We start from the raw sequence: 15,021 nt of genomic DNA on the forward strand, positions 1-15,021 counted from the left end.
ATGATTTATTTTTCCAGTGACATACCTTTTCTCGTTTTCTTTCTATTTTAGGTGCATGAGGCTCATTTAGGATAATTTAAAAAATGTGGCAGACTTGCAATCCAAAAAAGCTTTTTATTAGCATTTTAGCACAAACAAAATTGGGAAGCAATTGAACCAGAGCAGCATGCTGCATTCCCATTAAGGTTACCTTTAATACATGGGGATTGATTTGGTTGAAAACAGGCTATGTGGTGGCATTCATGGGATTGAAGGAAATCATACAAGTTAATCAGTACAGCCTTGGCATGGAAGGGAGCCACAGGGTGCTTTGGACACGATTTGAGAATGCAGCCATAGGGTTGCTATGGAGGTGCATAGACGTGTAGTGGGAATGCAGCAAGCAATCAGAGTGCTTTTGGGGTGGTAGATATGCTGTGATATGCCCTTAGGCTCCATTATGAGTATAGCAGTAATGGCAGCCAAAGGCTATATTTCAAATACTACTTGTTGCTAGTGATCCTCCACATTTTAAGTAGTGAAATATATCTCATGTGTTTTGTATATATTACATCCAGTGTAAAGCACAAGAAAGTGGGTTACAAAAGAACTACCAGGGAGATGTTATGACTGCATTGCATGAGACTCAATATTTCCCCCTTTCACATGAGAAAGACCATCTGTCCCTATACCTTATTGGCTTATTGCCAGCTAACGGTTGCCCCTTGTAAAGGAAGTCAAGAAACCTGTTCTCTTCACCCTTCTGGTCAGATCCCTACCTTTGATCTAAAAACCCATAACCCACATATTACACCTTTTGTTGCTGATATACCTTTTTGTGAAATCCCTGAGAAAAGCTATATAGCAGTTAAAAGTCCAATGACATCCATGGACTCCAACTTTCATAACCACACGGTACTGAGAGGAGGTGGAGGAGGAGGGAGTTTGTGCAAAGTGACAGGAGTTAGAAATGCAACATGCAAGCTAGTTGTTTTTCCAAACCTTCAGTCCGTGCACAGGAAATTTAAAGATGGCAACTGCACTGAGTAGTGCCGGAGAGGACGTGGAGACCCAAGCTGAGGCTAACGAGCACAGGACACACTGAGGAACTTGCTGATATGGAGAAGGGCACCAAGACAGAAGCATGAGCGAGCTGAGCGAGCCAGAAGGCCTGTGGAGACACTGGAAGCCGTGCAGGAGCTCATGGATGCCGGGCAGCTCCAGGAAGCAACATTATCCAGTCCGGCTAAAAAAGGAAAGTCGCTGTGTGACAGCAGAGCTGCTCTGGATGCTAAATAATTGTCTGCACACTCAAAAGTGGAAAACGGGTGAAAGCCACACAGCAGAGGTGTGAGCAAGATTGAGAGGCTGGAAGAGATCAATGAGTCTGCCCATAGCAGCTGGGGACCCTGGGGCATTCCGACAAGTGTGTCAAGAAGTGTTTGAATTGTACACAATTGCTAATGCAGACAATACTTAAAGTTTGTTTGAATGCAGTCAGGGCAAAGTACAAATTCAATAACTAATAAGAAGAATGCTTGAATGCAGATCAAACAAAGTAAGAAGAATGTTGGAATGCAGACAAGGCAAAGTACAAAAGCAAACCCCAATCCAATACAGATACATGAGATGCCAATGTGGGGGAGATGTTTGAGCAAATATTACCATAGATAGATATACCAAGCACTGCACAGTATATTTTATTGTTGTGTTATGTTACTTATTCACTTCCTCCGAGGTGGGTTGGCACAATTAGTTTTGGACTCCTTTTATGGGAATCTCATCCACAATTCTGCTCTTCTGCAGTGGACGAAATGCAATATACTTCCTCAAATCTTCTGGATTCTGTAGGTGGTTGTTGGGCAGCCATGCAACCAAACAGTATCTAAAAAATAAACTATTATTTCCATACTATTTCCACAATATGTACATGCATCTTTATAATGAGGAACGATATGGGTACAATATAGAAAGTAACATGAGAGATTTTACAAAACATAGCCAATTATTATCTATGTAATGTTAGCTTTGTTGTTATATTTTGCACCCCTTCCCAAGAGATATTTCTTAGAGTTTATCTCAGGTTTCATCACAATTATGTAACATTTTGGAAAGAAAATGCAGCACACCAAAGCAGAGCTGGAAGACAAGATGGCGAAGATCTCCATAGCCACCATGTACTTGCCCCTGGTACTCAGGTATGCAGGAATAAAAGAAATCCATACACTAAGGAAGGCGAGCATGCTGAAGGTGATGTATTTAGCCTCATTGAAACTGTCAGGCAGCTTTCTAGCCATGAAGGCCACTATGAAACTGATGGTAGCCAGAAGACCAAGATATCCCAGCATGCACCAGAAAGCAAACGGTGAGCCCTCGTTGCATTCAACTATAATCTTCCCAGCCTGAGAATGTATGTTGTGTTCTGGAAATGGGGGAGAAAGCACCAACCAAAATGTACACACAAGAATCTGAATCAGTGTGCAGATAATGATGACTACATATGAAAGTTGTGGTCCAGCCCATCTCCTTAAGTTGCTGTTGGGTTTGGTGGCTTTAAAGGCAATTACCACCATGATGGTTTTCGCCAAGATGCATGAGACACAAAGAGCAAAGATGATGCCAAAGACTGCCTGGCGGAGGAGGCATTTCCCTGGTGTGGGAACGCCTATGAAAACTAATGAACAGAGAAAACAGAGAGTGAGGGACGTGAGTAAAAGGTAGCTAAGATTAGAGTTGCTCGCTTTGACAATGGGAGTCTTCCTGTAACGTATGTAGAGTCCCATAACTGCCACAGGCAATAATGATCCAAGGTTGCTGGCAACTGCCAATGTGGTGCCAAGGGGCTCTTCGTATGATAGAAACTCTACAGTCTTCAGTATGCATCTGTTTTGTCTGGCATTGGGCCACTGATTCCATGGGCACTTTGTGCATTCAACCGAATCTGAAAACAAAAATTGTGCAATTTATTACTGACTTCTCATTGCAGGCTTAATTAATATTAATAATACCTAGCATCTCACCACCTACTTGGAAAATTGGGAATATAATGGAAGTTACTGCTTGACAATTGAATATTTTTGTTGTCACATGTCTGTTTGAAAAATCAATATTCCAATACTTTAATCATTTATTACGTTTGGATGGCTGATTTCAATTCTAGTATACATTACTATTTAGCTGATAAGAATCTGTCCGCTTTACACAATAAACATCATAAGGCTAGTCATCTGGGAAAAAAGTTTGAGGACCTGTTGTCATACGTGGAGTCCAAACCACTTGTCCTACCAGGATAAGCAAACTCTATGCCTACTGACTACTCTGTGAGGAAACCCATGTTGCTGTAAGGGATTCCTTCAGTTCTGTTTTTATTTATTTAATTAGTGCCCTGCTCTACTCTTATAACTTTGTTAGGACTCTTGTTAACAGGCCTTCTATTTTATTCACCAGAAGCCTTTTTCAGCCACAATACATGTGAACTGGAAATATTACAAGTCTCTCAAACGTTTATGTGACCAACACAGCATCACTGAATAGCCCTCTAGTGTGGGCACTATAATGACAGGCACCTTACAGAACAGCCGGTTCAACCTTTACTATATGAGCCAAATGCTCCTGACATGTGCATTACCGATTTGGAAATGATTACAGTCTTAATATGTTATACACCACTCTAATGGCATTGCATGTGAATAGCTCTGGGGCACCATTGGGAATCCTCGACGGTTCTCCTGAGCTGGATTTTTAGCTTTTTGGGACCTTCACGTATAGGAATCTTGTGATTTACCTGTTCTTATAGTAGCTTCCCCGTTTTTCATGTCTGAGGCAGAAATGGAGCTAAACATCAGTTTTCTTGGGAAAAAGATCCGTGCTGGAGGATTGGATTTTCACCAGAGTCAATCTGAGAATATCTTAGATGGTTCCATATACATTGTGTTTGTTCATATTCACATGTCTATGGGTTCTTTGGAGATCACCCGACTGCTGAGACTTTGGGCAGCCCTGCATATGAAAGGTTCTATGATGATTTCACGTGTTGGCTTCCATTACGAATGACATATGGATTCCTGGTCAGGATAATTTTACTGTAAGCATTTTTGAAAGCTCTCTGCATTATCTAGCAGTAGACTAACCAAGGGCTGTTCTTGGTCTTCCAATGAATTACGCATACAATATGAGCAAGATCCTGCTTAGCAATTATATGATATTTCTCTCAATACTTCAGTTCGCCATACCAGTTTTGTTAGAAATCTCTCCTGTGGGACAGAAGACACACAGGAAGCAGCAGATGGGACCACCTTCTGAGGCTGCTTGCCGATAGCCGGACCCGCAACTGGGACTACACACTGACAGTGGGACCTATAACACCAGAAAAGAAGAGTGTTGTAAGTCAACACTGAATATTCTAGACAGGTGGATAGAAAATAAATAAAAAAACAGCACTTTTAAAGTCAATTTAAATACATTTTTTTATTGATTTAGTTGATTTTTTACAACTTTTCAATATACCACAAGACAATTCATAACTTAAAACATAAAAACAGCCATAATTAACATCATAAAAAAGCACATACGTAAAGACATACATATTCAATAGCTGTGGAGTTTAAAACAAACAATTCAAAATATGAATCACGGAATCAGTCCATTGTTAGTGCTGAACAGTACTTATGGAAATGTAATTGTCTTAGCCAATTTAGATTAGTACATTGTGTGACCAAATGAGCAAAAGTTTCAGGAGACTCGCTGGATTGACAGAACCAACAAATATTTTGAGTGGGATGAATTAGTTTACGCGTGCATTGGAGATCTCTGGTTTCCCAAATATGCAAGCGAAAACGCAATATTGAGTTCCTGTATTTAGATGAGGGCGCTCTTGAGAGATACCTTTGAAGAAAGCCTCTTTTGTGAGGAGGAAAACGATGGCTAAAAGCATGTTTATACATTTCTGGTGATTCAAAAGCCAAGATGACTGAAGGAGATTTAGTTTAGCCTTATCAGGATTGTGTATCAAGACGTGAATGGAAATTTCGGCCTGTGCTAGAATCTTGTAAACTGACAACAGCCATCTTTGAACAAAGGAGTGATCCGTAGTAAATATATAAGTCGAGAGAACCTTAAGTAAGTTGTCAGACTGTGAGGAAATCAAGCACTTTCTGAGAAATGAGCAGTGTTTACAATCAAGGAGAGATCCTAATGATGTAAGACCTAATTCATAGCGTAGCCACGAAATAGGAATACACGGAGGTAGGCGCAAAAGGCTCCTCCAAAATTTGGCCTCCCATCTATCAAGAGTGATGGAAGGTAGGGGAGGACCTGCTTCCAGCCCATATAGAATGGTAGGAATGACTTTCATCTGCCACAACGTGATGGCCGGGACTATGGAAAATTTTCCAAATTTTGTGAGGAGGATACGCGCCTAAGAAATTGCTGTAAGAAGTTTAATGTCAATCAAAGCCATTTGTTTTGTTGACTTCAAGGAAGGTTAAAAAATAACTCCCAGGTAAGTGTATGAAGATACCATCGACAAGGTGACATTATGTCCAATTGACCAATGTTTTAACGTATGAACACCTTGATGGGGATTGAACATTAACACCTGAGTCTTTGTAGTGTTAATTCTTAATTCATTCTCTGCTATATAACAGTCAAGAGCAGTAAGTACTTTCTGCAAGCCACTAGGAGTTTTTGAAATTAAAACTATATCATCAGCGTAAAACAGCGCTTTGATGGGATGACCATTGATTTTCGGTGAGTCAGATTGAATAGATTCAAAAGCAAATTTAATAGCGTGAATGTAATAATTAAAGATGGCTGATGCCAATAAACAGCCTTGTTTGAGGCCACGTGTAGTACAAATGGGCTGCGAAAGTAAACCATTCAAAGTTAGTCTGACTTGAACTGAGGTAGAAGAGTGGAATTGATGAATGAGGTCACTTATTGTGGGTGGACAATGGTCGTTTGTGAGTTTAGCCATGAGTTTGACTCTGGAAATTGAGTCAAAGGCAGAGTGTAGATCCAAAAAAACGCAAAGTAAACCTGCTGTCTTTGTACATGACACTGTTATTTGATGGCATTTAACAAAAACATATTGACTACAGTGCCCATGCCGGCCACAAACCCTGTTTGAAAGGGATTGCGATGAAAATGTGAGAGAGACCATGCTGAAAATTCAAGCAGTAAAAATGTTGCAAATATTTTGCTGGGTGAATCAAGAAGCGCTATGGGTCGATAATTCTCAGGTAAAGCGCGATCCCCTTTTTTATAAATGGGGACCAAGATGGAAGTGTGCCAGGACAATGGTAACCTCTTCGTATGTAAGATGTTTTGGAACAAATGAAATAAGATAAGGGCCCAATGGTGTAGATTATCTTTTAGCATTATATTGCTGATGCCATCGGGGCCCGCGGCTCTGGAGTTTTTGGCCAATTTGATGTAGTTAGTAATGGACTCCAGGTCGCAATTGAGGGACCAGTTGGAAACTGATTGTGTTTGATATTCAAACTGGAGAAAGGCCGAATCATTATATGGACTAGAAAAGTGAAGTATCCATTGCGCTTCTTGTACACCGTTAGCTTGTGCATCCAGTTGGTGATTGCAATTCTTATGTTTTAGCAATTTCCAGATGCTCGCTGAGTTTTTAGTGGCCAAGGTGTTAAGCATAAGCTGGCTATCTTTCTGATATAAATGTGCGTGGTAGGCACGTATCCAGTTAGTGTAGCGAGTCTTTGCCAGCTTGATTTTAGCAAACCGTGAAGGTGAAGATGAAGAAAGTAAGGTTTTTCGCTCTCTTCTATAGCAAATCCTTCTGTGATGTAACCCTGTGTCAAAGGAATGTAGGTGTGACAGAGGCTTCTGTTTGGCAATTATGATGTTGTTATGAAACAGATGTAACATATCTGTGTATTCAATATTAACATTGTTCAATGATGATGGAATAAGTGACTGTTCTAGTGATCTAAACTTACTTGAAGACCACGAAATATGGTTACAAGATTGATTAATAATCAGTTGAGAAAACAACTTGTTAGTGTAGAAGGATGGTTTAGCATACGGTCTTAGGAAATGTAACGTTAGAAACTTGTGATCACTGTGTGTCTGAGGAGTGATGACCAATGCAGTGATGCTTGGAAATAAGAGTAGATCTGCATAGATGTAATCTATTGTGCTGACACTTGAGTCACGTCGCCAGGTGGTGGTTGCTGGCAGATCACCCGACACCGCCCCATTAACCATGTTAAGGTTGTTATCGGACATAAAGATAGACCACATGGTAGCTTCCTGTGCAGCTGCTTCAGATCTAGGATGGAAACAGTCAAGATTAATGTCACCGACTAGCAACGTGCAAGTAATATCGGACGATTGTGATGTTAATTCAAACAAGAGGGAAAATTCTCTAAGAAACACGTTCATAGGGAATTTTACCGGATTCCGATATATATTGAAGATGGCCATGTTGCCACCACAACCAATTATCTTGACTAGTTGTATAAAGATGTCAAAAGCGCACCAAGGTTGGATTTGCAGGTGCGCGGACTGCCGGTCTGCTACCAAGAGGCCAGACATTGGGCGACCTTTTTCACCTCTTACAGCGGGAATCAGGGCAATTGAATAGTTATCCCAGACAGGTGGGGCTAAAAGCCATGTTTCTTGAAATGCCAAAATGTCATATGAGGGAGTAAATACATTAATAGAGTGTTGTAAATGGGCATGACCACGAGTATTCCAACATCCTAACAAAAACAATTGATGATCTTGACAGTATGATGGTTATAGATTGTGAGATGTTGTTTTGTTAGATTGGTAAACTCGTGTGATGGAAAGGATTCGGCCAGAATTACCCGCTGGAGCGTTTGTCGGAATGAATAAAGATTGTGTACGATCAGGATCCTGAGTAATAAGAAAACCCATGTCAAACAGTGTAAGTTTGGCATTCCATAACATCTTTGCCACTGTGGCTGATGGTATCCATAGACGTACAATGGTGAAATCAGAGTCCCCAATGAATTCTACTAAATCGATGTAAGTGGATGAAACACGTTCGAGAGTATCAACATCATTTAGTATATTCAACACACACTGTCTATTAAGGTCATAGAGTTGATGTTTACCACCTCGACATTTCATAATAAGCAAATGTCCCATTGGAGGACGAGTGTTAGGAAGCTGAGGAGAAGCTTTCATAAGAGGCTTACTTGATTTCACATTTTGAATAGATGTGGATGGGAAGGTAGACTGGTGAGTCGGCCCAGACAAAGCAGTAGTGGTAGTGGGCCACGTAGAACCAGTATGAGTGATCCACTGAGGAACTTGAGGTGGATGAGGACGAGCTGATGAGATGACAGTGCTTCGAACACTCGTATTGGCTATCCCATTATTATCGGGAATAGACAAGTGCGATGTTAATTGAGTTTCGAAAAAAGTGTCCACTAGGCAATTGAGCTGAGAAGTCATCAGATCAGAATGAGTTATGGAATTGGCAGGCACTATATGATTTTGATCATTAGCTTGAACAGGCTGCATCGTGGTGCATAATAGATCTTTTCTAAATGGATTGTTCTGTGAGGTTGAGGGAGAGGGCACAAGAGCAATGATGGGAACTGCAGGAGAAGAAATGTGCTGACTTTGCAAGCTGAGAAGCCGGTCAATAGCAGATTTGATGAGAGCAATGTTTGAAATTGAAGCGGACGATGACTCATGAGAGTTCGTGAGAACAGGGATAGTCACTGAAAGAGGACTATTTGTTGCAAAGCCATCAACCTTTGTGCTTAAGGGAGTCACAGTAGTTTCCAAGGCCTTGACCAAGTTGTGTAGAGGAGAATAATGAAGACCCCTAGGTACCGTTGAAGAGTCAACCACATCAGAATTCGCATCAGAGGTTGATAACTTCGAGGGACCATTATTTGATGACTGCAATGGAACCGAAGCAACACTTTTGAAAAAGGACGCAATGGAATTTTTTGGAATCTTTGGTGCAAGCATGTTTTTGGATTTCTTAATTAAAGTTTGTCGAATTGGTAGCGTCTTTTTTTTTTAACTTTTACTTTTGCCTTAAACAGGCACAAAAGCAGGAGCAGGGCAGGGTGGAATCAAGTCATGAATAGAAGGTGTGGGAACAGAAAGATGAGGTATAACCAATTCTGAAGTCGAAGCCAAAGGGAGAGTGATCACCGGTTTGGAGTACGCTTAAGGTACTTCTTGGGCACTACAAATGTTTTCCCATGAAGAGTCAGCCGCCGGTGGAGCAACACATGCGGGCTCGACCTCAATAGGGCGAATGATGTCAGGAATAGAAGGAACTGTAGGAAACACAGTAGGCTGGGAAAAGGCTGGATGTGGAGATGCTTGGAGAGTTAGAAATTGAGCAGCAGAAGCCTTATTTAAAGATAACATCCAATCATACATCGTGTCGATCTGGTGCGTCTGATTTGAAATTTTTTCATCCAAGCGTTCAAATAATTATACAGACTTAAGACTGTGGTATTTAACGCCGCAAGCATGATTTCCAGCATGGTAGGTAAGTTGATGGTCTCCGAATGCGGAGAAGGTTGTGGAGGAAGAGCACGCGGGGTAGGATGGGCATACAAGGATGAGTCGCTCAGAACGTTGCTAATGGAGGAAACATTGTGTGGAGCAACGTCCTCATGAGAGCTAGAGACTGATATTGGAGAATCGGCCAAATCAATAATCAGGAATGACAGCATTATTTGATGGAGTGTGACATTCGTAAATCATCTCAGGAAAAGAGACAGACGAGGAGACATGTTTTTTAAAACGATGGCCTTCAACTGCCATTAAAGTAGAATCAGAAATTGAATGTTGCCTGGGGGGTGCCAGAGGAGCCATTGACCCTTGACAATGTCTAGCAACATGACCTGAGGCATGTAACATGCCTGGTCGAGAGGGCGATATGTAGGGATGTGAAGGCGCCGTTTGATCGAAACTGCTAAAGATAGTACAGTCAAGATTCAGAGAAGGCATAAAAGCCATGGTTTTGCGTCGCGATTTTAGAGGAAGGTAGCGCAAGGAATGAGCCCTTCGCATCGCACTGAAATTGTTTACAACCGCATTGGCCAGGTTGTCCACAATGACAGTGTCATCTGGCATGCCTTGTTTCAAGGAATGTAATTGAGTAAACATAATAAAGTACACAGAACAAATAACAAATAAACAATGAGCACAAACAGCAAGATAGACAAATTATTCAAAACGAAAAGTCAGAAAATTGGAATAACTCAACCCCTCACCCGTCACAGAGCACAGTGAACAGTAAACAGTTCACTTCAAAGTTCACTTCCGGGTGCGTGCGCGAGGTGCGCTACGCACACGGAATTTGAAAGGGGAGGGAGGGCGGGGTTGAGAACGTGTGTCCAATCACAGAGAGGCTGCAGTGAGGGATGACACACAAAGAGAAAAGGGGAGGAGGGTTAATACAATAGCTCAAGGGGTAGTTCGAAAGCTACAGCACAGCTGCAAGCTGCAAGGATACAATACTGTGATTAGACAACCATGACAAATTAAAGGTCAAGTCCAATTACTTGGTAGTCAGGCACAGAGGTGTTGCCTTGTAGGACGTCCTCCTGGTTGTTGAGTCCACAAAGAGCAAAAGCTGTGAATACTTATTTAAAGAAGTTGATTGTATTGTGAAAGTTGATCATGAGGGAGGTTAACAAAATATCCAATCACAGCTAGAGATGTTGCCACCCACTTATGTAGAATAATGTATGTTTTCTGTTCAACTTGTCAGTTTTCATAAGAGCAACATCATAGTGATGGCCATACAGCATTTACATTCCTCACAATGGCATCATGCATATTGTTATGCTATGCTGTGGGTCTGAAATTACTCTGTTTCCTTTAACTGGCTTATTTTCATTATCACGTAGGAGTGCCCTGGAGAACTGTCTAATTCCCATGAGTACTTCTGTGACTTATGTGTTGACATTTCTTTTAGCAATGGTACTGGCAGCACCACAAACACGAAGCAACACGAAGCAAACATGTCTTGATAAGAGTCTTACTTACTCCCCTATCCAAGACCATCAATAACTCCTCTTCTCACCTGTCATGACTACATGGTGGTACAGACACAGTGCAATAAAGAAGATTAGCAGGTGGAATAAGGTATAACAGCTACACATATTAGTAGTTTGGTGGAGGTAGGAGGATGTACATGGCTCCTGGTGTTTTTCATAAGTTGTCAGGTGTGAATCAGTATTTTTTCTTTATTTTTACATATGTGATTTCAGTTCAACATATGATGTAAGGGTCACACATTCATACGGTTCCACTTCCTCTTAAGCCATCCCTTTGGATGGTCATGTGGTGGATCTTCATGAGATGTCATCAGGCACGTGATGTTACTTCCATTATCACTAGCATCCCTTACCCTGTGTACAAAGTTACACAGACAAGGGCATAAGGAAACCCGAAAAGAAGGGTAGTAGGTGCACAGCCATCCAGTTGACCAGGTGGAAACTGCTCACTAGAGTAGGTTCCTGCTCCAACTATTTTAGAGGTGAGGACTATTGGTTGCTAATATCATCCTGGAACCTCACATATCAGTTTTAGGTAAAATACCAGAATTTGTCATTTAACCATCATTCATTTTGTGATTGTAATTGAGTATTTATAACACGCCTAATACCCAGAGGTGTCTAAGCACAGACCCGGGAATCGAACTTTTGTTGCTCAAGTCAGCTTGCTTCCAAGGCGAGCCTGTTGCCCGTTATCCTCTCGGCTTAATAGATCACCCCTCCTTGCTGTGCACCTGAGGTTGCTGTACTGCTAGGAATGCGCATGTTCTCTAAGTAACTGAATGCTGTTACATGTTATTGATTTTAAAATGGGAATATCAGCCATCCCTGCCTGGCCTCGAACAAGTAACCATTCTGTTACGAGCGGTATGCAGTAAATGCCTGCACCACACTGTCTGCTGTGGAAATACCTTTATAGCTAGACCTGGAATATCAACCATAGAAAAAGCTTGTTTATGTCTTTTATGCTTAGTGTTATAGTTACGTCAGCACAGTTTATCTATAGAGGAATGGCTGTAACTCCCTCTACACAACTCTCACATTATAGAACGACCTTTATGTTGGTGACCTGTCCCGATTTTCTATATTGAATAACGGCACCCCCTCACTTTTGCCACATGCAACAGTGCTTGTTCATTAAAGAGGTACCCAAGGTGCTCGTCCTCAGGTCACCCTGATGTCTTTCTTTTGAGAGGTTGAAGATTACACTGACTGACTCCCGCTGACAGCCTCACTCTCCAGAAGCCTGAAGAACCATCACACCCATGACTCAACTGGGAAGCCTGGCCCAGCATTGCACTCTCTTGCTGAGCAGGCAAAGATGCAATGGCCCCCTTCTCTGCACCTCTAAGTATTCTGCACCGTTTTCATCTTGTGTGAGAGGGCTGGAACCCTCTCCCACCTGGATCTAGCTTGCAGGAGCTACACGGAGGAGTCCACCCTTCCTCGCCTTTCAACAGGGTGTGTATGGTCCCCAGCGATCCTGTAAGGCAGGCCAGTAAGCCTCTTATATTTTAGCAGCATTTGATAGTTCCTACTTCTGCCCAGCACTGATCATCCAGAAGGAAGACTACTCCAAAGTGTCGCTGCAGGAACCAATTCGCTTGCCGTCTGTGCTATATTTTAAAAAGTATGGCACCACCCAAAATGGACGCTTCATTCTCTCTGCTCTCTAGAGGCTTCCTGCTCGGCATTTCGGTGCTTCGTGATTGGATGGTTCACCAGCCTTTACCCATTGGCCTAGCCGGCAGGCTGAAGCTGGCCGCGCACCCGAAGGGCTGCGGCTTAAGGGCCTGTCTGTGCCTGTCTGGGCCGTTTGTGCCATCAGCCAGCCACTCTGCCAATTTTACAGCCCATTACTTCCTCAAGGGCTTTCCTCCATCCAACAGACCCCAAACTCGGTATCCTGTTATTCGAAAGTACTATTTTGGCAATTTGCCTCTCCTTCCCGCCTTGGTACTCAACTATCTTGCCTCTACTCATCATCGCTGCCATTCCCCTCCCGACATAGAGACTCAGTCCCATGGGTTTTACCCAAATTGACCTTTTACAATTGACTTTTTGCACAATTGACCTAATTATAGTGGTCCTACTTGACCTTCTGCACAATTGACCTTTATATTATTTTAGTTATTTTATATATATATTGGGTTGGTTTTGGATTATAAATAATATAAGGGGATTGGGCGAGGGTTGCACGGGGCTTTTGGATTGGATGGAGGTTGCAGGGGGTTTCCCCTTGTATATATGTCCAAATTGACCTTCTAAATTAGGGCAATTCTCCCGAGGTCAATTCTTCCGAGGTCAATTGTGAAAAGGTCAATTAGTTTACAACCACCCCATCACCTTTTCTTACGGTGATCTAATCCCTTTCTCCTACGCTGGTGCCACTCCATCCATTGTTCAAAGCACCTGCCCTCTGACATTCACCCTACAATTAACATCAAAGTTGCACCACCCTGCACAGGTCAAATGCTTAGCCCCTGAGCTGTCCATAAAACCTGCAGGATTCTGCAGAGCAGCCACAGAGTCGGGATGCAGAGTCTTTGTGAGCAGACTCTCGTGAAATTGCTGGTGAGCAAATTACCTGCCGCGGAGAAGTAAAGTCTGTTTTTGCTGTTGCTGCACATTTTGGCCTCTCCACCCTTTTGCCCATAAAAAACTGCAGGACTCTGCGGAGCAGCTGCGGAGTCGGCACACAGAGACATTGTGTCTTTGGGCTCTGCGGGCTCAAGGACTCAAGACTGTGAGATCCCTTAACTATACTCAGCGATTGACGGCAATAAGGAACGAGGACCCCACTGTATACTGAGTCATCAGACCTCTGCATTCCAAAGAATGCACCGAAAGTCGGCATCATTTGCAGTCGGCTCTGAGAGAGAGGATTCAGCAAGGACCTCAGACCTGCCCTATACTAGAGCAGGCACTGTGTAAATAGAAGAGCCTACCTCGGTCTCGCTTCTGGTAACTTTTTCCAACTGCAAGGATGGCAGCCCTGCAACAGGGGCGCAATGCCATGGATGATCTGGCTGGCCCACGAACGCGGCAGCGCATAAAGACCAAATCGACACTGGTCACCCCTCTACCTGCTCGGCAAAAATCTTCAAAATTTGAAAGAAATGCAAAGAAACAAACAAGCCCACTTCCGGACTCCTCCAAGGAAAAAGTGGCGAAGGATCCAGCGAAGGTCAGTGAGACCCTCACTTCTTCTAATGATTCGTTAGTCGGGGATGGACTTGAACAGAGGGAGCCAAGCTGCTTACTATAACACTCAACTCCCAGCAAATAAGCAAAGGAACAAGCAGGGTTACGAGAAAGCAGAACCAGGTAAACGATGAAAATGAAGAAATACGAGTTTCCCCACTTCCAGTCATTGAATCAGTAGAGATGTGGAGTGGGAGCACACAGGTCGATCCGGTTGTCGATATCCTGAAAATTACAAAACAAGATGAAAACGAGGAAAAATCGGTCCCAAATCTTCCAGTATCTGAAGTGGGCGAACTGTGGAGCATGAGCCCACAGCCTCGTCAGGCGGTTGGGAGCCTGATGAACCTAAAACGAGATCACACCCTGGGAATTAATAGACAGCAGAAACAGAGCTTGGCTGGGATGGATAGACATCATAGAGAGCATGCTGACTTAAGTGATCCGTTCAGGCCATATCCTTTACAAAAAGACAAAGCTAAACTGCCAAAACAAAGATGGCAAACAATCTATGAGAGACAAATGCATTCAGAAGTATTACTCCAGCCCACTAACCAGTTGCTTAATCCCCGCATGGCGAGACTCTCACTGGACATAGAGGAAATTAAAACCTTGATGAAAAATCACGAGAAAACAAGGGACGTTTTTGGCCATATGCACGACACAAGAAAAGCATTCAACCAAAGCCCTCCAATTTCACCAAGGACAAGCCCAAGTGCCAAGATGCTGAAAGATATTAATAAAACACCGGCTTATAAGATATCAAGCACTCCTTTTCTGGAATTAACGAATCTTGATGGACAAA

At 42.6% G+C, this 15,021-nt stretch overlaps 1 protein-coding gene across 1 annotated transcript in view; it reads right to left on the reverse strand.

The window, feature by feature from the left end:
* Positions 1-1,991: 1,991 nt before the first annotated feature.
* LOC138467905 (extracellular calcium-sensing receptor-like) overlaps positions 1,992-15,021 on the reverse strand; it is a 71,200-nt gene continuing 58,170 nt past the window's right edge. Inside the window, exons 6-7 of the mRNA XM_069608261.1 lie at positions 4,212-4,335; positions 1,992-2,920 (exon numbers count right to left, since the gene is read on the reverse strand). Coding sequence (XP_069464362.1) covers positions 1,992-2,920; positions 4,212-4,335 — 1,053 coding nt within the window. The remainder of the gene's footprint in view (positions 2,921-4,211; positions 4,336-15,021) is intronic.

Source organism: Ambystoma mexicanum, chromosome 1p, assembly GCF_040938575.1.
Source record: "Ambystoma mexicanum isolate Mex_15411 chromosome 1p, UKY_AmexF1_1, whole genome shotgun sequence".
In the NCBI taxonomy this organism is placed as follows: Eukaryota; Metazoa; Chordata; class Amphibia; order Caudata; family Ambystomatidae; genus Ambystoma; species Ambystoma mexicanum.